The sequence below is a fragment of the Taudactylus pleione genome, unplaced genomic scaffold (assembly GCF_031769625.1).
Source record: "Taudactylus pleione unplaced genomic scaffold, aTauple2 ptg000378l, whole genome shotgun sequence".
In the NCBI taxonomy this organism is placed as follows: Eukaryota; Metazoa; Chordata; class Amphibia; order Anura; family Myobatrachidae; genus Taudactylus; species Taudactylus pleione.
In genome coordinates, this window is record NW_028284779.1 from 5,725,433 (window position 1) to 5,748,525 (window position 23,093).

General features: G+C 42.9%; 1 protein-coding gene across 1 annotated transcript in view; it reads left to right on the forward strand.

Moving 5' to 3' along the window:
* Positions 1-23,093, forward strand: part of DNAH8 (dynein axonemal heavy chain 8) — a 521,770-nt gene that overhangs the window by 385,025 nt on the left and 113,652 nt on the right. Inside the window, exons 54-62 of the mRNA XM_088445337.1 lie at positions 3,950-4,084; positions 7,438-7,560; positions 10,958-11,171; positions 12,840-12,949; positions 14,880-15,043; positions 15,127-15,319; positions 17,219-17,335; positions 20,040-20,164; positions 22,489-22,642. Coding sequence (XP_088301463.1) covers positions 3,950-4,084; positions 7,438-7,560; positions 10,958-11,171; positions 12,840-12,949; positions 14,880-15,043; positions 15,127-15,319; positions 17,219-17,335; positions 20,040-20,164; positions 22,489-22,642 — 1,335 coding nt within the window. The remainder of the gene's footprint in view (positions 1-3,949; positions 4,085-7,437; positions 7,561-10,957; positions 11,172-12,839; positions 12,950-14,879; positions 15,044-15,126; positions 15,320-17,218; positions 17,336-20,039; positions 20,165-22,488; positions 22,643-23,093) is intronic.

A 23,093-nucleotide genomic window follows, 5' to 3' on the forward strand; every position in this document is an offset into this window, starting at 1 on the left:
ACTATTATTTTTATTATTATTATGATTATTATTATTATGATTATTATTATTATTATTACTATCATTATTATTATTTATCTATATAAGTTTATTACTAATACCTAGGTTTTTCAAGTCATATTTATGCCGGGACATCAGATCAACTATAATACTATATATTATAAAAAAAAAAATTACATATATTATTTTTTATATAATAATATTTTTCAATACTCTATTTAATAATTATTTATAATTTTATCTTTATCTATATATATATATATTTTTTTTACATCAATTTATTATTGTATTAACTATCAGTATAATAGAACTATATATTAGTCGGTTTGTGGTTTAATGGTTAATCTTCTCTTGAGTTCTTTAGAAGCAGCTAATGATAGTATGAGATCCATTTGAAGTAACTACAAACCTGCTGAATTGAACTCCTAATGAGCTATTATGGATAAAACAGACCAGACTGAACTAATTAACCAACCAATCAGTTGTGTCCTAGGGTTATTTATACCATGTAATGGACAATGGGGAACACTTTTGACTTGAAAAAGGCTACAGCAGTAGCCGAAACGCGTTGTCGTTCCCTGTCGGTGCCTGGAGACCTTACCTGTTCATCTACATGCAGCGTCCGTCTGCACGCCTTTTAAAGACAAGCTGGCGACTGGTTCCCTGACCAACCTCCGGTCCATCGGGAGTCTCACTGCTTAAACAGCAGAGATTGTATCTACTAATTGAGCCGCTGGGACGCTCACCTCCTGCTCACCTCCATATTCACTGTAATACCGCTACTTCACTGACACGACTATCACCTGGCTGTTATCCAGAGCCGAGGGACCTCACCGTCTGGCATTGTCTGTATCAGCGCCGCATTGAGACGGCTGTCATCTGGCGCAACATACACAGGTGAAAAACATTGTTTACGTCTTTCACCTTACAGTGTCCCGGCTGCTGATAATTCGCTATGAGGTATTTGGTATACTCTGGAGTAGGCTGGTAGCTGGCATCACCTCACGCTGACGGTATATACCTGGCTTTATACATTAACCATTCCTGTTACCTACGGTTCCAGTTCTACATTCCCACAGCTGTTGCTGTGTTTACAGAGACACAGCTGCATATGTTGGAGGAGGCTGAATGTTGATATTTTTATTATAAGTGTGTTCCAATCAGCTGTGATTATATACATCGTTGAGTTATTGATAAGGTACCTTCAGGAGAAAGAATTCCTATTACAATTTTGATATACCTCCTATATTGAATTCTACACAAGACTTTCTTTAGAAGGTTGGATATACCTTATCTGGTCATTTATATTTTACGAGACTTTTCTCAATATTAAGGATCTCCAGGGTCACAAGTATCATTACTATCAGTGTTTCTATATTGTTACACTCCAATATAGATTGGTTAATTATACCCACTTGTATCATTTGTGTGTTTACATTTATTGTTCTTCTAATACTGAGAGTCTGATCAACTCTCTTGTATGTATTTTATTGTGTGTATATATTAATTCTTTGAATTGGCATTTAGCCTTATTACAATAAAATGTTGTTTTTTATTCCATTGTATGTTTTGAACTGATGTCCCAGCATAGACTCTAGAGCGCAGTTTTTTCCTTTGCTCTATCCCATTTAATAAGGTTGACATAACCTTATCTGACTGCTGAACTATTGTCTGATTCCTCTATTCTATTGGCGCTGGTTTTTATCTTAATTCATCTGAGCCTTCAGGCTCAAACGATAATTCTCTTGCGGAAAGTGCATCACTCCCTCCTGTGGTGGTCTGACCTGAGTGGGGGTCATCCCTTTTGGATCCAAGATTAGGTCTTGCTCACCACCAACACCAGCCTTCAGGGGTGGGGGCGGTTTCCTGACAGACATTCCAGGGACGGTGGACTGCTCAGGAGAGCCAGTTACCTATCAATGTCCTGAAACTTAGGACAGTGTTCAGAGCTCTTTACTTAGCGCTGCCTCTCCTCCACGGTCTCCCAGTCTCGGTTCAGTTGGACAACGCAACAGCTGTCATCTACACCAACCATCAGGGCAGCACTCACAGTTGCGGTGCCATGACACATCCTCCGCTGGGCAGAACGTAATTTTCTAGCTCTGTCGGCGGTGTTAATACCTGGCTTACAGAATTGGGAGGCGGACTTTCTTAGCCACCAGGACGTACACTTAGGTGAGTGGACCCTCCATCCAAACATTTTCCAGCTACTAGTTCGTCATTGGGGTCTTCCTGATATAGACATGATACATCTCAGCACTGTCACCAGCTGCCGAGGTATTGCTTCCGCATCAGGGATCCCAGAGCTCTCCTGGTAGACACTATGGCAGTGTCTACCAGACGTTTCCTCTCATCTACATCTTCCCACCACTCTCCGTAATCAAGCAAATTCTCTGCAGGTTCAAGTTGGAGGGGGGCACGATGATCTGGGTGGTGGGTGTGGGCTGCTGATCTTCTAGGCCTCTCCATCGACACTCCAGAATTTATCACCACTTTTGGCGGATATTCTTTGTTTGGGCTTCGACCAAGGGCTTTGATCCCAGGTCATTCAGGCTCCTCCAAATGCTTTCCTTTCTGAAAGCAGGGTTAGATTTGGGCCTCCAGCTTGCTTCCCTCAAGGTGCTGGTCTCCACCCAATTTGTTATCTTTCAGTGACAGAATGCCCTCTTACCAGACATATGGGTACAGCTATCATTTGCTCCCGATGCCCCATGGGATTTGCAGTTGGCTCTTACGGCTCTCCAGTCTGCCCCTTTTGAGCCTTTGCACTCGGTGGACATTAAGTGGCTTACATGGAAGACTATTTTTCTTATTTGCCATTGCTTCAGCCATATGAATTTCCAACTTGAGCTCTTTGTCTTGACATTCCACATTTCTTATTTTTCATTTGGATCACGTGGTTCTCCAGTCCTGCTTTAGTTACCTCCCTGAGGTGGTTTCTTGATTCCATATCAACCAAGAGATTGTGGTACCGTATTTTAATGTTCCAGACTCTTTTCCAGAGGTAGCCTCTCTGGATGGGCTCAACGACTCTATATAGACAGGACCAGAGATATCCAAAAATTGGACACCATCTTTGTCCTTTTATGACTTTCACAAGCAGGGCTGGTTGGCTTCAAAATAGACTTTGGCCAGGTGGCTCCGCATGACTGTCCATCATGCCTACTCAGCAGTGGTGGATCTTCCTGCTCCTCCTGCTCATGCCACCATAACTGTAGGAGCATCTTGGGCAGCTCGCCGGGGTGCTTGAGCGGAGCAGCTTTGTAAGGCTGCTACCTGGTCATCTGCCACATCTTTCTTCGATTCTATGTGTTTAACACCTTTGCGTATTTGGAAGCTGCCTTCGAGCGAAGGGTTCTCAGCAAAGCCCAGGAGCGTCCCTACCCATAGGGAGACAGGTTTGGAACATCCCATTGTGTCCCTGTGCCCCCTAATGGAGGATGAATAAAAGGAGATTTATGGTATTACCTGGTTAAACACTTTTCTTCAACTCCATAGGGGGCACAGGGCGACCAACCTGAGGCACCTGGCTTGCGGGCTCTTGTTCCTTTGTTAGCAGTTCTTTGAACACCCTCTTTGTGTGATTAAGTGCGTGTGCTGGTCTTTCTCCTCCTTCTATTTCTCCTCGCTCCTGCCTTGGACAGTCACCAACCCGGTCACTAGTACTGCCACCACCAGTGCCATGTGGTGGAGCAGCTGTGAGGGCGTGCTCTTGGCTGGCAACAAACGAAAACTGAATAGACCGGGCTGCGGGCGGGATATAGTGGAGAGGGAGGCCTGGGCTGATGGGAAGGATTTTGTAACTGTTTGGTGCCCAGACCCTCACCTCTCCAGGCTATACCCATTGTGTCCCTGTGCCCCCTATGGAGTCAAAGAAAAGGATTTAACCAGGTAAGACCATAATCTCCTTTTCCCATTGTAAATGACAGTATCTGTTTTTAATATTCAGGCTGTTCTACTGACCGGGGCGCAAGGCACTGCAAAGACTGTGATGATAAAAGCCTACCTGAAGAGGCTCAGTATGGAGACACACATGTCAAAGTCATTACATTTTTCTTCAGCAACTGAACCCATGATGTTCCAGGTACATTTGTTATTTAGTAATTGTGACATCAATGACCATTCATGAATGTGCAGATGTGTAGTAAATACAAAATGCACACTTACTTACTGAGGAGGCAGGGCACTGATTTGCGAGCAAGATGATGGCACCTGCAGGGGAGCAGCATTTAATAGGAGGGGCTGGGCGCAAGGGAGACAGTCACATATGGAATGAGGTGGTGCACAGCTTTTTCCTCCTCATAAAAGGATCTTCATTTCCACAACTCGTCAGAGGTGCCTTAAACCCAGCCTCATCCTGTACTTTAATTTTGTATCTTCAGTGGCAGAACAGAATGCTTAAACATCAGAGTATTACTGTCCTTTTATTCTCTTCCCCTGGTGCTACCAGTGCATCCCTGTTCCCCCACTTAGCATGTATTACATGGGGAAGGAGGGTGAAGCTGGGCAGGATGTTGGTCCCCTGATGTTCTGCTTATTGGAGAGATGGGCTTATATGAAAGAAAATAAATCCACTATTGGGCTAGTACTCATTAAATAGCATATCTAAAATAACTGTTTTATACTAAATATGTTTATAACATTATACTTCCCTATAATATCCCATACTGTAATGTCAGGGCTGCTCTAGCCTATTTTTATTGGCTTGAATCAGATATTTTTTTTGTTTGTAAAGTAGCAATTTGTTTGCAGTGGTTGATAGAATCGGGGTGTTCTTATTTACAATGGATTAATGTGTGGGGAGGAAGTGTACAGCTACCTGTCATCATAATGCCATGACTCAGGCTGCCCCTGTGTGTGTGTAGTTACATTACAGTTTTCTATCAATTGCCCCAGTGTGTCTACAACATACTTGCCAACTCTCCCTCATTGTCAGGGAGACTCCCTGAAATAGTAGCAATCTCCCTGTCTACCTGAAGAGTCTACCAATCTCCCTCATTTCACCTTACCCCCATTATGACACTATTATATAAAAGAAAAACAGAGATATATACAATCAAATGGGATCATTAGTATCATTTCTCTGCATTGGTTATAAGGCACAATGATCCCTATTGATACAAATACAGTAGGTGTGAATAAATGGCGCTGTCTTTTGTGAAACAAGGGAAACAATGGAAAGATACTTATCTCCTTATGTAGTGGATAGTAATGAATCCTGGATAGTGTTTTTTTATTTGATGTATTTTCTCCAAATCGAATTTGTTCATACATAAAAAATAAACATGATACAATGGTGTTGTTTTTCAAATTTTCTAAACCTTTTGTGCAATATAAATATACATATGGTACAAATAAAAATCTGTACTGATGTCTATAAAGTCAAGTAAAGATCTAGATGCGTAATATGTATATATAAATATACATCAAACTCTTAGAAGACATACTGTATATAATTTCTATGTTTTCCTGTAGAGTGAGGACACACACCTAACTTACACAAAAGAGGTGTATTCATAAGTATATAACGGTTTATTTGTATGAAGATGATGTAAATTCACATCTCATAAAATCCTCTCGTATATATGTAAGTGGGTAGGATATATAGATGGCACACCTGACTTACGTCCCAATGGTGCACACTAAATCTTGTAAGCGTACAAAGTCAAATGAGGACTTATAACAAAAATTGGGTGGGAACTACCACTAGGACAAAAAAGTCAGCAAAAGAGGTATGTGTGGGTGTAGATGGGTGCCGGCTCCCATATACACCAAGTGGATGAATATAAAGAAAAAACTACTTACTACTTACAGATCATTCTGTTGAATACTGCATGCTTTGAATTTTTATATTTTATTACATATTTTGAATAAATAGACATTTTTTAATATGGTCGACGTCATTCCTGTCTCTTATGGTGGATATCCTTAAAGAAAAGATACCCAGATGAGATTGTTTTAACAACAAGGAGTGTGAGTACCGGTACGCATGAACGTATATTTACAGTATATACCCCATTCTTCAACTGTATTTGATACACTCATCTAAAGGAAACGTTACAAGATTTAGTGTGCACCATTGGGACGTAAGTCAGGTGTGCCATCTATATATCCTACCCACTTACATATATACGAGAGGATTTTATGAGATGTGAATTTACATAATCTTCATACAAATAAACTGTTATATACTTATGAATACACCTCTTTTGTGTAAGTTAGGTGTGTGTCCTCACTCTACAGGAAAACATAGAAATTATATACAGTATGTCTTCTAAGAGTTTGATGTGTGTGTGTGTGTGTATATATATATATATATATATATATATATATATATATATATACATATTACGCATCTAGATCTTTACTTGACTTTATAGACATCAGTACAGATTTTTATTTGTATCATATGTATATTTATATTGCACAAAAGGTTTAGAAAATTTGAAAAACAACACCATTGTATCATGTTTATTTTTTATGTATGAACAAATCCAATTTGGAGAAAATACATCAAATAAAAGAACATTATCCAGGATTCATTACTATCCACTACATAAGGAGATAAGTATCTTTCCATTGTTTCCCTTGTTTCACAAAAGACAGCGCCATTTATTCACACCTACTGTATTTGTATCAATTGTATGCTGAGACTTTTAGGGATAAGTCTTTTTTGTGGATAGGCAGCAGTCTTTTTAGCAGCGCCACTCCTTTTTCCCTTTCAGTACAATGATCCCTATGGTTACATGTATTTTCTGAGAAGTATCAGTCTGTTTTCATCAACAAGTAGATCTTACTAACTGCTTTGGGGCTCATTTACATGTGCATGTAAGTCAGTATTATGACACGTCTCTCAGATGTAGCAGTACACGCTCACTTTACTGCCGCGCTCATAGGTGCTGCTTTCACAATCTCCCTGAAATGCTTTTTCAAAAGTAGGCAAGTATGGTCTACAAGCATTCTAAAAAAATATTTTGTATAAGAACCAGTCATTCCTTTGGTCACCAATGCTTTGATCTTGGGTCACTGTGGTGCAAACATCCAGGCATATGAGAGGGTTAATGATGCACTCTTGAAAAATTTTATTAACCCACTCATGACCCTTCTCCCATTAATACAAAACCAGTACAGTATATCAATTCTGCTCTCCAATATGACCGCTCAGGTCCACCTTCTCTCAGAGAACTGTAGGCTAGGAGAAGAAGCATATAAATACTTTGCACCATATATGAATCCTAGTTATAAAGGCTTTACTAGTAATAGACAGAACCGAAGATTATTCTAACCTGCAACATAAGAAATAAGAATAAAATAAACACTGAAACAACAGAGGATTTGTTTTTTTTGTGACTGAATTTTTAATTGTTTATATGCTGCATGTTTTACTAATGTGTATTTAGAAATATTGTCTTTTCTATTTATCACATCATTTTATAGAGGACGATGGAAAGTTTTATGGAAAAGCGCATAGGGAGCACGTATAGCCCATCTGGTGATAGAAAAATGACTGTGTTCATTGATGACATTAACCTGCCCATTATCAATGACTGGGGTGATCAGGTGCGTATTGCTGCTCTTGAAAATGGAGTATGAAGGTGGTGATGTTGATGCCTATCGTAACAGGCAAATATGTATGCAGCCGAATATCGCGTGATGTTCGGTGGCACATTGCAGTCAGTTCAATCAGCCCCAGGGGCAGAACTATGGGAGACAATGGAGGCGCCTGCCGCCGGGCTCCAGCATTGAAGGGGCACCTCCTCCATTGCCCACAATATATTCACCCCACTTAGAGCTTTAACTATATACCTGGAGTGTACGTCACGGCCGCCCAGTACATGGCACCCCTTCCCAGCACCTGAGTAGCCACCATACACTAGTGGAGAGCTCCATGTCAGAACATCAGCTGCCACCTTCTTCTATCTATAGCCTGTTCCTACTCATTGGTGTCACTGCTCCTCAGCAGCTTCTTATGTCAGTGTGACACATCCGGCTCCCTCCTCACACACAACTCTCTGTGGTCTATTTATCAAGCAGTGAAAAGAGTGGAGAAGTGAACCAGTGGAGAAGTTGCCCATTGCAACCAATCAGCTTTCAAGTAGCATTTATCAAGTACAGTCTATAAAATAATTGGTAGGAGCTGATTGGTTGCTATGGGCAACTTCTCCACACTTTTCACTGCTTAATAAATAGACTCCTCTGTCTCACTCCTCCCTGGCGGGTGTATCTGCATGCGAAATGCTACAGTACAGTGTCAGCGGCTGTAACGGGGGGCACCAAATTATAACTTGCCTCCGGGCACCTGTGATGAACTTACGCCACTGATCAGCCCATTTGATTTAAAAGACAATACAAACATGCTGAGCACATGCTGTCAAGTTAGAAATACTGATAGGGGTAATATCACAAAAGGATTAGGGTTAGGCTGCAGGAGGGGAGAGTTAGGAGGCTGCAGGAGGGGAGGTTAGGGATAGGCTGCTGGGGGAGTTTAGGGTTAGGCTGCAGGAGGGGAGGTTAGGGTTAGGCTGCAGGAGGGGAGGGTTAGGAGGCTGCAGGAGGGGAGGTTAGGGTTAGGCTGCAGGAGGGGAGGGTTAGGAGGCTGCAGGAGGGGAGGTTAGGGTTAGGCTGCAGGAGTGGCAGTTAGGGTTAGGCTGCAGGAGGGGAGGTTAGGGTTAGGCTGCAGGAGGGGCGGTTAGGGTTAGGCTGCAGGAGGGGAGGTTAGGGTTAGGCTGCAGGAGGGGAGGGTTAGGAGGCTGCAGGAGGGGAGGTTAGGCTGCAGGAGGGGAGGTTAGGGTTAGGCTGCAGAAGGGGAGGGTTATGAGGCTGCAGGAGGGGAGGTTAGGGTTAGGCTGCAAAAGGGTAGGGTTAGGAGGCTGCAGGAGGGGAGGTTAGGGTTAGGCTGCAGGAGGGGAGGGTTAGGGTTAGGCTGCAGGCGGGGAGGTTATGGTTAGGCTGCAGGAGGGGAGGGTTAGGAGGCTGCAGGAGAGGAGGTTAGGCTGCAGGAGGGGAGGTTAGGGTTAGGCTGCAGAAGGGGAGGGTTAGGAGGCTGCAGGAGGGGAGGTTAGGGTTAGGCTGCAGGAGGGGAGGTTAGGGTTAGGCTGCAGAAGGGGATGGTTAGGAGGCTGCAGGAGGGGAGGTTAGGCTGCAGGATGGGAGGGTTAGGGTTAGGCTGCAGGAGGGGAGGTTAGGGTTAGGCTGCAGGAGGGGAGGGTTAGGAGGCTGCAGGAGGGGAGGTTAGGCTGCAGGAGGGGAGGTTAGGGTTAGGCTGCAGGAGGGGATGGTTAGGTGGCGGGAGGGGAGAGTTAGGCTTTGGGGGGGTACAGTTAGGGTTAGGCTGCGGAAGGGGAGGGTTAGGATAGGGTAAGGGTTTGCCTGAAAATACTTACTGAAATTTGCAGGCATTTTCGTTGTCGGGATTCTTACCATCCCCAACCCTATGAATCTATCTATAACTTGTCTTATAGATAGAAAAAGTGTGTCACATATCAAATGAATCTGTGCAGTCTTGTGAAGTGGTTTGTTGCATCGCCAGGGGTACGCCGTTGCCACCCGACATCATTAACAAATCATCACTGGTCTCCTGTTTGCTCTGCGCAGCAGACAGCTGTCATTAGTAAATGATCCCTGGTCTCCTTTTGTCTCCTCTACTTTTATCAGTGTCCTCCATTGATTGTTAATGTGTATCAGGCTTCTTATTTGTCCCTTTATATCAGAAACATTTAAAATTAGAGAGACTAATTTTTTTTATTTTTTTTTTCTAATATATCTCTTCTCCCACAATACCCACCACATACCAATCACCACTCACTAATTCCCATATGTCAACCTTGCAGGAAAAGAGTGTAAGCACCACATCAACCACAAAGCTCTATTCGCAAGATAATTTGCATATATGCAAATTATCTTGCCCACAATGCACCTTGTTTATTATTGATGCCCTCTTTTCCTGTGTTGTTGACATATAGAAATTAATAAACAGTGTTTGCATGTAGTAAGTGTTATAACTGAAAAAATATAAAAATATATATATTAAAAAAAAGTATATATATATATATATATATATATATATATATTGTCTCCCTATTTCTACAGGCGTGTAAGTTGAACTACCCCCAGTGTAAGTACTAATAAATTTATCTTTTCCACAGTATGGGGAATTGACTATGATCTTTATAGATTGTGGATACTTAGGTGTCAGGATTAAGAAATAAACCTTATGGGCTGTTTTTAATATTGTGTGTGAGATGGCAATACACCCATGTGGGCGGTTTTACCAGTGAATTATATGGTAGAGTTAAAAAACCATATCGCAGTGTACAGTCCAATTTGAATATATGTAAATTATTTTACCCTAATGCATGTTTGTTTTTGATGCTATGTTTTCAAGCTTTTCCTGTGTATTTTGGCATTAGTAAATAGTGGTTTGCAATAGAGTAAGTTCTGTAAAAGATATATATATTAAAAAGAGAAAAAAAAAAATATTCTCCCTATTTTTACAGGTGTCTGAATTAAACTACCCCCAGTGTGCGTTATTTTATTTTTTCAAGTAGAAGCAGTCATTGGAGGGGGGCGCCAGTCCCTTAGTTTGCCAGGGGCGCTTGGACCACCAGATACACCCCTGGTTGCATCTGATTGTGACTAAGGCACATTTTTGGGTGAAAAAGACGCTCAGCGCAAGCCAAGTCACCTGGGACCTGGCGCGCTGGGAAGGGCTGTTTGGCACGACTGTAGCAATAATGTATGAGGACACATCTGTATTTAGGATTTCAATCCTATTGTGCTTCTGTTGCTGGAATGCTATCCTACTGTATCTTTTTATTGTCTATTAAAGCATGAAAAGGTCTAGAATATTCTTTAAAAAAAAACTGCAACTATTTGGCTCATTTACTTTATGAAATAGATAAAACCATTTGCTGCATCTCAGAGTCTACAGTTCTTTTTTTTTTTTATGATGTTGCAGGTGACAAATGAAATAGTCCGTCAAATGATGGACATGAAAGGGATGTACAGCCTGGACAAGGCCGGGGATTTCACTGCTATTGCAGATGTGCAGATAATAGCTGCTATGATACACCCCGGAGGGGGGCGCAATGATATCCCGCAGCGTTTGAAGAGGCAGTTTATAATTTTCAACTGCACATTACCTTCCGATATGTCCATTGACAAAATATTTGGTAAATAGTATCCTATTAAACAATTTGATCTTATTTTAGGTTACCATTCACTTGAATACATTTGTTGTGTTTTGGAAATGTCTGCAGAGATATCTTGCTGCACAAAGCCTCATTGTGTGATTGTCTACTCCCTTTATGCCTGGTCATTCCCTCTTCCATTTCAGTACAATGTTTTTTATATACTGTCATATATGCTCATCTCTTGCTTCCTTACTATAGTTCTCCTAATGCCGATAACTTATTGTTTCTCTGCCTGGATATCTGAAACCTTATTCAGCCTTTATCTTCAATACATAATTCATAGTCAAATGTGCGCTCTGCTCTCTCCCATAGAACTCAGGGGGTCATTCAGACCCGCTTGTGAGCGGCAGTACGCTCGCAAGTGGGTCGATGTTCCCCCACTGCGCATGCGCACGACGGAGGGAGCTCCGTCGTGCGCATGCGCGAGACCTGGCGAGCGACGGGCTCTCCATCGCTCCGGGTCTCGCACCAAAGGGGGCGTGCTATCGATGTTGATTGACAGCACGCCCCCTTTGGTGGGCGTGCCGGGGGCGTGCCTGCCAGACGGAGGCGTTCCCATGGGAACGCCTACCGTCTCAAGCCGGCCCCACTGACATCACTAGTGATGTCAGTGGGAGTGACTTTGGCTCTGATAGAGCCAAAATCACTCCAGGGCTTGCGGTATCGAGACCCTACCGCAGGGTCTCGTCGCAAGCCCGATGGTCGCGATGGTCTTGACCATCGCGACCATCTTCATGGACGCTTGCTATAGCTGTGGGTGGTAACCCACAGCTATGCGAGCGTCCATGAGGCCGCTCCAAGTTGAGGGAGGAGGGCCCTGATTCAGAGCGAGCGCCCTGGTCAGAGCGTTCGGCTCTGAATCAGGCCCATAGTTATTAAATATCAGGCCCTAGAAGGCAGTAAGAAATTGTTGATCGCCAGAATGTAATTAAAAAAAAAACCCGCTTGGACAGCCTGTCCTTGCAGTGTGTTAGAAATGAAATGATCTCCAATGCTATCACTTGGGTGCACTACTGCGCAGTATCCGGTTGTTTGATCGACCTAACTGAGATCGACAATACATACATCGACTCCAACTAGTTCGACAGGAACGATTGCTCGACAGACCAAAGATCGACCAGACCCCTAAATCAACCACCAGAAGATCGACACGGACATGAGATCGACACAACATAAGATCGATACAAAGCTTATCGACGATATGCAGATTGACAACAAACAAGATAAACAGAATAACAGATGAAGCCAAATAGATCGACAGTTCAAAGATTGACTAGTCCAAGATCGATGCCAACTAGGTCGACAGTTAATAGATCAGTTTAGACAATACAAAAAGGTATACATATCCTACACGCTGCCCGCTAATAGCGCATCCCCCGACGCTACTTTCAACCGTGGAACTACAGTTCCCAGCCAGCCCCTTCATCCCTGCAAGTGCTCCTGGCCATGCTAGACCCCTACAGTCACCCTGCAGCCCTTGTCCCTAATTGCTGGGCACCCCTATGCACTGCAGTGCACCCCTTCATCAATCCCCTACCCCACTATGCTGGACGTCTGGACATGGGCGCATCCGTCTAGCTTAAGACGCTGATAGATGGTCCCTTAGTCTGAGAACTGTGCCTAATGAATTGCTCTGTTTACTTCCAGGAGTTATTGGCTGTGGATATTTTCATTCCTGTAGGAAGTTCAAACCAGTGATATGTGATCTGGTAAAAAAATTGGTGCCAGCTAGCAGAGCTCTGTGGCAGAGGACAAAGGTAAGTAATTCAGCAGAACATTCATGTAGGCAGGAACGGGGTGTTCAAACCAGTATGTTAGTGTACTGTATATGCAAGTACCCACTGATGATAATGACCTGTAGCAAACCAGTATGTTAGTGTACTGTATATGCAAGTACCCACTGATGATAATGACCTGTAGCAAACCAGTATGTTAGTGTACTGTATATATGTCTGTTTGTTAGACACTTAGTATAGGTAAGGTGTAAGTACCCACTGATGATAATGACCTGTAGCAAACCAGTATGTTAGTGTACAGTATATATGTCTGTTTGTTAGACACTTAGTATAGGTAAGGTGTAAGTACCCACTGATGATAATGACCTGTAGCAAACCAGTATGTTAGTGTACTGTGTATATGTCTGTTAGTAGGCAGCTAGTATAGGTCAGGTGTAAATACTCACTAATGATAATACCTGTAGCAAACCAGTATGTTAGTGTACTGTATATATGTCTGTTAGTAGGCAGCTAGTATAGGTCAGGTGTAAGTACTCACTGATGATAATACCTGTAGCAAACCAGTATGTTAGTGTACAGTATATATGTCTGTTAGTAGGCAGCTAGTATAGGTCAGGTGTAAGTACTCACTGATGATAATGACCTGTAACAAACCAGGCACAAGTGCTGCTCATGTAGGGACAGATGCACCAAGCTCTGCGTACAGCTCTGCTTATGTGCAAGTAAGCATTATTATTCTGTGAGTGTTTCTTTTGAGTATTGTACATCCAATTTACTTCCCACTGTGTGTCAGCCCCTTAGTGTTTATGAACAGATTGTCGTTTTGTCAAAAAGAGGCAAATTACCTGAGTGTTTCCTTGTGCTGCAGCAGGTCAGGAATAAATAACGTGGCTGGGTCAGCATTAGTATTTATAACACTGCATGTGTGAGTGGGCTGTGGTGCTGATTCACTACCGTATGCAACATGCGATTGCGCACGTAATTGGCCAATTGTTGCCTAATGAGCACACGCATGCATCGCAGTGCGCGCGTGCAAACTAGCTATTGCAGTGGCTACATAGACCCTTTGCAGGGTGGTTGACAGGAAGTTCTGTTTGTGGGTGGTGACGGGGGGATGTTGGAGAAATGCAGGCTTGCCAGTGCATTTGAACGCCATTGCAGGGGCGTGCATAAATTAGGCACTGCGATGGCCTACGCAGCCTGAGGCCTTATATTGTACGATGAAGTTAGCAATTTCTGAGTAAAGTCAGAGCTTGTGCAAGTGTACGTGAGGCTGAGATGGTGCTCTATTGTACCGATGGTTTTGCAGTCTTGCTAAACAGTACTTATGTGTGCTAAGTAAAGTGGGCGTCCCTGTGTACTGCTGCGACGAGATTGCAATGAATTAGCAATGGATTAGCATACTAATGCAGTTGAACTGCGAACGTAATCTCAATTGCATACACGGTTGCGTTCGGTAATGAAGCATACAGTGTGTTTAATAGCATGAAAACTTTCATAAGACAGCTAGGTAAGTAACGGTCTGTGGACATATTACATTGGCACAATGGGGGCGATTCAACGCGAACTGAATAGCGCCGGGAGCGAGCTCCCGGAGCTATTCAATTCAGTGCGATGTGTGGTCGGAGAATGCCGGTTCTCGTGCCTTAACAAGGGTGTTAAGGCGCGGTAAACTGCATTCTCTGACCAAAGTGCCGGGTGCGCGGCTGTTAGCACCGCGCTATGCAGAAAAATAGTTGTGCGCCCGGCACTTAGGTCGGATTTCTCCTTGCATCCCCAGAGGGGTGCGAGAAAAATTCCATAGATCGCCCAAACAGCGCGGTGTATTGAATAGCTTCGGGAGCTCCCTCCCATCACTGAATTGAATTCCCCCCCAATATGATCCTACATGTTGAAGTGAGATTTCGTCCAGATCATGACATGATGTTGTGTAATTTTTATTGCCCCACAGGTACAAATGCTTCCTACACCATCCAAGTTTCACTATGTTTTTACACTACGAGACCTGTCCCGCATCTGGCAGGGGATGTTAGCTATACACGCAGAGGAGTGTCCTACCGTGTCTGTACTGCTTGCACTTTTCATGCATGAATGTCGACGAGTTATTGCAGATAGGTATAAAACCTATTACAGTTCTCATATGTGTTTGTTAGGGCAGCATATTCTTTAAGCAGATTAAACAGTATTATATATTTTAGGTTTGTGAGCCAAGAAGACAGAGTTTGGTTTGATAAATCTCTAGTCCAAGTTATAGAAGAAAATGTGGATCCAAAACTTGCCTCAGCAATACCAAGCGATGCCTATTTTGTGGACTTTTTGAGAGGTGCTCCTGAGCCCACTGGAAAGAAGCCCGAGGGCTTTGTGATCACAGCACCAAAAATATATGAAATGGTAAAGTCATTCCTAAAGAAAATCATGCAAACATTTCCCCGAACTGAGGGGTTTAGATGTATTTACAGTCTTCTTAATCATCATTCTTTTACTACAGGACACTATATTTATGGGATTACATAGAGTCTTATCATAAAATCTGTCCTAGCCCATAATACATTGTCAAACTCTACTTTTCTACTTTTTCTTTTCTGTCCCATGAAATACATTACTGCAGGATATGACAAAAGCAGAATCACTGACACTTTTCCAATGAATACTCAAAGACAATGGGTTACTTCTCTGTCTGATGTGTGCAGGATAATGGCCCAGTATGAAATACTACCCAGCTCAGATACCATTGAAGTTTTCATGTGACCTGGACTAAGGTGTTTCAGAAGCAGATGTTGGATTAGTATTTGACTATTTGGATGCAAAACAGTCTGATTTACTTTTAACTTGCAGTGTAACCATGTTGCCGCGTATGTCTGATAGGTACAAACCCGGGAACACGTTCCCAGGTAGCCGACCCTTCAATTGGTCAGGGAATTTCCCGGGACTTAAGTCCCGGGATATTACCCTGCTTATGTCTGAATGGTGCTACCCGGGAATTTACTACTCCCGGGCTGCACCAAGCAGCTTTTATATTGATTCGGAAGCGCAGAGTGTCCTATAGGATGCCCAGCGCTGCTGCTTTGAGTTGGCAGCGCAGAGCATCCTATAGGACACTCAGCGCTGCTGCTCACCACCCCCAGCGCCGTACGCCGGGGACACCCGCCGGCGGGTCTCTGCCACAGCGGGCCGCCCGCACTCCCGCTGGACCACCAGGTCACATTTAAATAATTTAATAATAAAATAAAATGCCTGTAGTGATTTGTCGGCCTCCTGCTGCATGATGATGACATCATCAGCGGCAGCCGGAGAGGGGATAGGCTAGGAAGGGCAGAGGAGAGGCAGGTAATATTAAAAATCCCTGCTTATGTCTGAAAGGGGTCTACCTGGGAATTTCCCGGGTAGACGCTGTAGTGTGAAAGGGGGGTCTCGACCAAATACCCGTGAATTTGCACAGGAGAAATTCCCGGGTCTGAGCAGGAAATTTCCCAGGTGGTATGTCTGAAAGGGGTATCAGTAGGACGGTGGACTGAACTGGTCACACTGTAACGGGGAATCCACAGTTTGTTGCCCTTCTTTAATACTGCAGTACCACAGTCCTAGAAGCAGTGCCATATCGCCAGCATGGCCTGGCAGCCAGGGCCCCCTGGAACCTTTGTGTCATAAAAAAAATACTATTAAGAAGTCACTGACTCCTCCAAAACCCCTTTAACTAATTTATTATTCAGTTAAATGCATGGTGAGGGTCCTTTTCTTCCTTGATACTTTCAGTCCTTAAGAATTAAAAATAAACCATATTGGCTATGCGTACCAGCTCATTGCACAGCCCCGTCACAAAGGACAGGCTGGAAGGCCTGTCATAACTAACCAGTATAGAGTGGCTTTGCTCTGATTGGTCAGAGTGTGAGAAAGCCGATTTGATTGGTTAATAGCAAATACATCCCACATTAGTTCTAACCATACTAAACTTAATTTACCTATTTTATGAGTGAACCTCACTGTAACAAGGAGTATGACAATGTGGATCTTATGCTCATGTTTAACCCTAACTGACTCCCTTTTTTGTGTTGAAAATCCAAGGAAGTAACTTTGCATGAAACGCGCATATAACATATTTACACTGATCTTGAAATGCTCTTCAAATCATATCCTCACATAGCAAAGTCCTGCGCTATATCTAAGTCAGCGACACCTAGCTCAGGCTACAACACCCCACTCTCCTCCAACGTTTAGTTATACAGAACATCTTAGGGATTCAGAATTTTTGTACCCTGTTTTACACTTTTGTACTCATCTGTTTTGTTTTAGATTCCAAGTTTTGACTTTCTGTCCGAGAAGCTGCAGCAGTTTCAGAAACAATTTAATGATAAAGAATATTTTCTTGATTTGGTATTTTTTGAGGATGCAATGACACATCTTATTAAGGTGCATGTAATTATTATTTATTTTTTGCATAACAATCTGTAGTAATATGCTACATGTAACAAACATCATGATTGATTATATATACTTGTTAGAAGGCTTAGTTACAGCTACTGATGATGGAGACAGAGTACAGTCCTTCCAGATATCACTAAATATTATTCTCCCCTTAATCAAAGCCATTTTGTGTCCTGGTTTTACCCTCCTACTGCCGCTATGTAGTGCTGGTGTAACCTCTCTGGTTTTGCGTTCTGGTAGATATACCTAGTAGGAATCTGATTGAACTTGAATATTAGATGATAAATTGTCCCTTATTCTTTGAAAATACTGTATTTGTAGATTTAAATTGGCCATATTTGCTTTTCTAGTAACCTCAATTTGGATACTCCCCCAGGATCCCATTTTTAGCATATTCACCATTGGAGAGAACTTGAACAAGGACCTAAACTTGTTTTTTATTTTATAAATGGCCCAAACTGGCATTTCAGATTGCTACAGCAGCTGTTTACTATATTATGCTGTTTTCAAGCAATTCACAAACCCATTTAAATTTTAAAGCATGAAATTATTTGGTTTGGTGAGAACATTATTTTGTTATTTTCTTTCCCTATCAAATCCTATGATTTATGTTATATTTCCGAATACCAATGATATTTTATTGTTTAGTTATGCTTATTTTCATACAATCATTATGTACAGCAGTTCCCAGGACAATCAATAATCAGTTGGCAAATATCAGTAACAGATATATATATATTGAGGCAGAACCGTAATAGAAGAAGCTGAGAACACATTGTAGTAAAAGGTAGAGATGTGCGCTGGATAATTTTTGCTGGTTTTGGTTCTAACTTGTCGTACGGTTTTGGTTTTGCCAAATCGTCGTGACTGGTTTGGCTTTTTTTTGTTCCTTGAGTACTATTAACCTAAATAACATTAATTTCCATTCATTTACACTCAGTTTTGACCACCTCACAGATCACAATATTGTTCACCAATATAGGCCAAAGGCTGACTGGCTAAACTAAGAAACAGAGCAATGGCACAAATACACGGCAGTTACTTCTGTTTAAAAATATTTAGCAAATTAGTAATGTGATCAATCAGCCTTTTTGTTGAGCAGTTCCCCAAAATCTCACCAACCATAAAAACAGCGTTCCGTACCTGCGGGTTGGATACAGTGTGGGTTGGATACAGTGTGGGTCGCATACAGTGCGGGTCATATACAGTGCAGGTTGCATACAATGTGGGTTGGATACAGTGTGGGTTGCATACAGTCGTGGTCGCATACGATGCTGGTCGGATACAGTGCAGGTTGCATACAGTGTGGGTTGGATACAGTGTAGGTTGGATACAGTGTGGGTCGCATACAGTCGTGGTCGCATACAATGCGGGTCGGATACAGTGCAGGATGCATACAGTGCGGGATACAGTATGAGTTGGATACAGTGCGGGTCGGATACAGTGCGGGTTTCAGTGCAGGTCAAGTTTAGTGTGGGTTGGATACAGTGCAGGTTGGATACACCAGTGGAGCACTTACTGTGACAGATTGTACTGTTGTTTTCCCCAGTGCTGGTGGGGCCAGGGGTGTCAGCAGTGTGGGGGTGCCAGTGGTGGCTGTGCGGGGGTGGCAGCGGTGTCCTCAGTGTTGGAGCGCTGGTGGTGTCGGCAGTTTGGGGTGTCAGCAGTGTGGGGATCCTGGTGGTGTTCTCGATGCTGGGGTAGCGGCAGTGTGGGGGTGTCGGTGGTGTTGGCCATGCTGGTGTGGCGGCGGTGTCCTCAGTGCTGGCGGTGTCGGCAGTGCAGGAGTGCCAACAGTGTTCTCAGTGCAGGAGTGCGAGCAGTGTTCTGAGTGCGGAAGTACCAGCGGTGTTGGCAGTGCGGGGGTGTCCTCAGTGCGGGGTTGCTGGCGGTGTCGGCAGTGCCGGGGTGCGGCGGAGTAGGCACTGCCGGGGGTGCAGGCAGTGTTGGCACTGCGGGTGGCTGTGTCCTCAGTACGTTGGGGGATGCCATTTTGCGTTGTTTGCCTCATCGAAGTCTATAGGGAAGCGCTGATTGGCTGAGAGCCGTGACAGACGGCTCTCTCAGCAAATCAGCGGTCAGCCCATTGATTTCAATTGGATTTTGAAATTGGCACCTGAACCAAAACCGCAAGATCCGACAGCAGGATCTCAAGGTTTTGGCTTGGATAGGGATCCGAGGCAGACGGGAAGATCCGAGCTGCTGCTTGAATTGCCTCAGATCCCAGAGGTTCGAGTGTGTTCGGATTCCAAGGAATCCGAACCGCTCATCTCTAGTACAATGTATGTGGTACGGAGTGAGTATGTATTGCTGTATATTAGTACTTTGCAAAGCTGAGCTGGTAATTCAATCCCTTAAAGGAGAAAGTGCCTAAGTCTGAAATGTGCTTTATATTACAGTACTTTCTACAATGTATTGTAATCTGTCTCATTTTTATGAACTGATCTCATTTGTGAGCACTAGGATTTTAAGACTATAAAATATCCCATTGGTCATAAATGGAATCTACTGCAAATTCGGCTGAAGTTCATATTGTTCTCAAATTTTCACTTAAATTGTAAGTTCTTGTGTGTGTGTATATATGTGTGTGTGTTCATGTGTGTGTGTATATATATATATATATATATATATATAATATATATCCCTATATATAGATATAAAAATCTGTAATGTTTTTCCCCATAAATAGATTTCTCGTATAATCCGCACTGGTAACGCTCTGCTAGTAGGAGCTGTTGGATCGGGAAAACGAAGTCTATCCAGACTGGCTTCATTTATTGCAGCATATAAAATATTTCAGATCACAATTACCAAGTAAGTCAACTGCTCATAGTTTATAATACAGAATATTTCATTATTGCCTTTGATGTTAATATCTGTTTTGGGGCTTATATGGGGAAAAACTTGATAAAAGCATCCAAAGTAAAATGTAACTAAAATAAAATAAAGTAAATGATTAAATTATGAAACTATTCCCTAGACATGGACGAGGAGGTTTCAGATGGATGTACTATGTCATTAATCAGGATGTTTGTTTCCTATGTCCTAGTAAGACATATCTTTACAACTGAAGCGTTTGGCTGCAGAAAGTCGGCCAACAGTCCATCTTACCTCGCCCAGATGGTATGATAATCGAGTGGGTAGAAATATGCAGCTACCACAGGACCATTCATAGGTGCACTCACATTACGCCAGCTTCTTGCTGCAGGACATATGAGAGTACAGCTGGGAACTGTACACTCAATTACAGATACTAATGTTAAAGGTTTTTTCTTTCTTCTCCTTATCTCTAAAGGTTAATTTTCAGTGATCCCACCAGATTTAGACCAATTGCACTTCTCTGAGCGATAGTCACAGCTTAATTACTATCTTCTAAATGGAGTAGTTTCCCATAGCAACCAACCAGCTTCAAGCTATCATTTTATAAAATCGATTAGTTAATAATAGCTAGAATCTCATTGGATGCTATGGGAAGACTCTGACTTGTCCTCATTCAAAGATTTATATAATCTTCCCCAGGAGTACAGTATTATAATCCCTTCACTCCCAATTTAGTGCGCAGCTAGTGCTTGTGTTCATCATTTTCATTTGGCTTCTCAGACAAAAAGCTACTTGTATTACTACTGCATGTGCTTAATTCCAAATAACAAGCACCTGCATCTGTAATAAAGATGATGAAAGCCGAGATTCTAGTTTTGCTGTTTGCAAACCAGCAGTTCCCAGACTTTCTTGAAACACAACGCCCTAGAGCAGTGATTCCCAACCTCGGTCCTCCAGGCACACTAACAGTCCTGGTTTTAGTGATATCCAGGCTTGAGCACAGGTGGTTAAATCAAAATAACTGAAGTACTAATTAAGTCACCTGTGCTCAAGCATGGCTCTCCTTAAAACCTGGGCTGTTAGTGTGCCTTGAGGACCGAGGTTGGGAATCCCTGCCTTAGAATATCAGCATTTTTTTCATGGCAAGTAAATTGTGCTTCTCTGTCATCCTAGGGTTCAGTTATGGGGTGGTGAACAGGGTTGTGGTTTTGTTTGTACACATATTTTTTGATTGACAGCCACAAGCCCTGGATTTGCCTATTGCACTGATCATATGTACTTTGATTTGGTCCCAGACCACCAACCCAAGGCACCCCAAAAAGTGTCCTAAGGCACCCAGGTTGGGAACCACTGCGTTAATCAATCTAACGCATCAGCTGGAGAGGTCCTTACTCAAATGAGAGCAAATCTTACCAGGAGGAAGCCCTGTTTTTTGTCTTACTCTGTTGGCAACCCCATCCTCATGAAATGTATGCCCCTAAGAAAGATAAGATGCTTCACCTACTACATAAGACAGGCACACAGAGGGAGGTGCATTTCATGTGCATTGGACAGACTATTCCTCAGACGTTCGTTGACATCCTAACACAATAACAAGTATGACCAGAAAGACTAAGGAGCTCATACAGATCTGGTTGCTAGATGCGTTCTTTCGCTTCCAGCGTATGCAAATTTGGTTAAGTGACGGCACGGCAGGCAATCGCACGGCAAGGCATAAGCACGCCCACTATGTCTTGGCGTGCGTTCACTTTGTGTATGTAGACGCCTACCAGCCTGTCTTTAGACGCCCGCTAATGCACGCCATCTCCAGGAAGTGTATGCAAGCATCGGTATATCGGGTAACATCGGAAGCGAACGCAGCGCTTCGCTTACCTCAAGCACTGCGATCACTTCAGTGTGAAATACAACCAGGTGACATGTACTATGGCACTTCCTTTTAATAATGCATGCCTTTCAAACGGCGTTGAGATGCTCAGGCATGCCTGCGTTCACATCCACACTCCCCCGTCTCTAGTCCCTGTTACCACCCACAAATGGCTTTACTTGTCACTCATTCAGCTGGGCAGACTATGCTGGGCGAGTGTACGCTTCCCAATCGCTCAGACTAGTTCGTGTACGCGCATTGCGAAGCATACGCATATGCACAATGCGAACCATCGAGAGCTACGAGCGAACGCTTCTTAGCGTCCGGGTCTGAATCAGCTCCTGGGAGCTATGATAAGAAGAACACACAGGGTTGCACCCATATCATAATACCTCATTTATTTGGTAGGCGGAGCAGAAATCTGAGATTTTTATATACTACTTTACCTTCATAGATCGTATGGAGTTGTTAATCTGATGAATGACTTGAAGATGCTCCTCAGAATAACCGGTGCAGAAGGCAAAGGAGTGACTTTTATTATTACAGATAATGAAATAAAAGATGAATCTTTCCTGGAATATATAAACAGTCTTCTCTCTTCGGGAGAGGTAAATGTATTAGCCTGTCCCATCAAACAAAGAGGCCTCAATTCATGTGCACTTCTATATTGGAGATATGTGTTCATCTTAAATCACTATGATATTTACTATAGATAGCACAAAACTTACTGACTGTTATGTTGTAGGTGTTATGTCAGCTCTTTCAGGACCATTCTCCTAGTAAAAAGAGTTTTGGAAGGCAACACTGATTTTACCCTACTTGGTGGAGCTAAGCCATGTATAACTGGTGTTCTTTAACCTCAAAAGTACAAAATATATTAATGGCGATATTTAGCCATATTCTGTTCAAGAATTTTGGTACCGGTGGTGCTCCCTAGTGTTATATAGACATGAGAAAGTCAACTGGACGAAGAGAACTGTTTTAGCTGGGGCACTTTTTACATGATTAAACCTTAACTTTTATTAGCATGAAAACGTGACTTACACAACACAAAACACA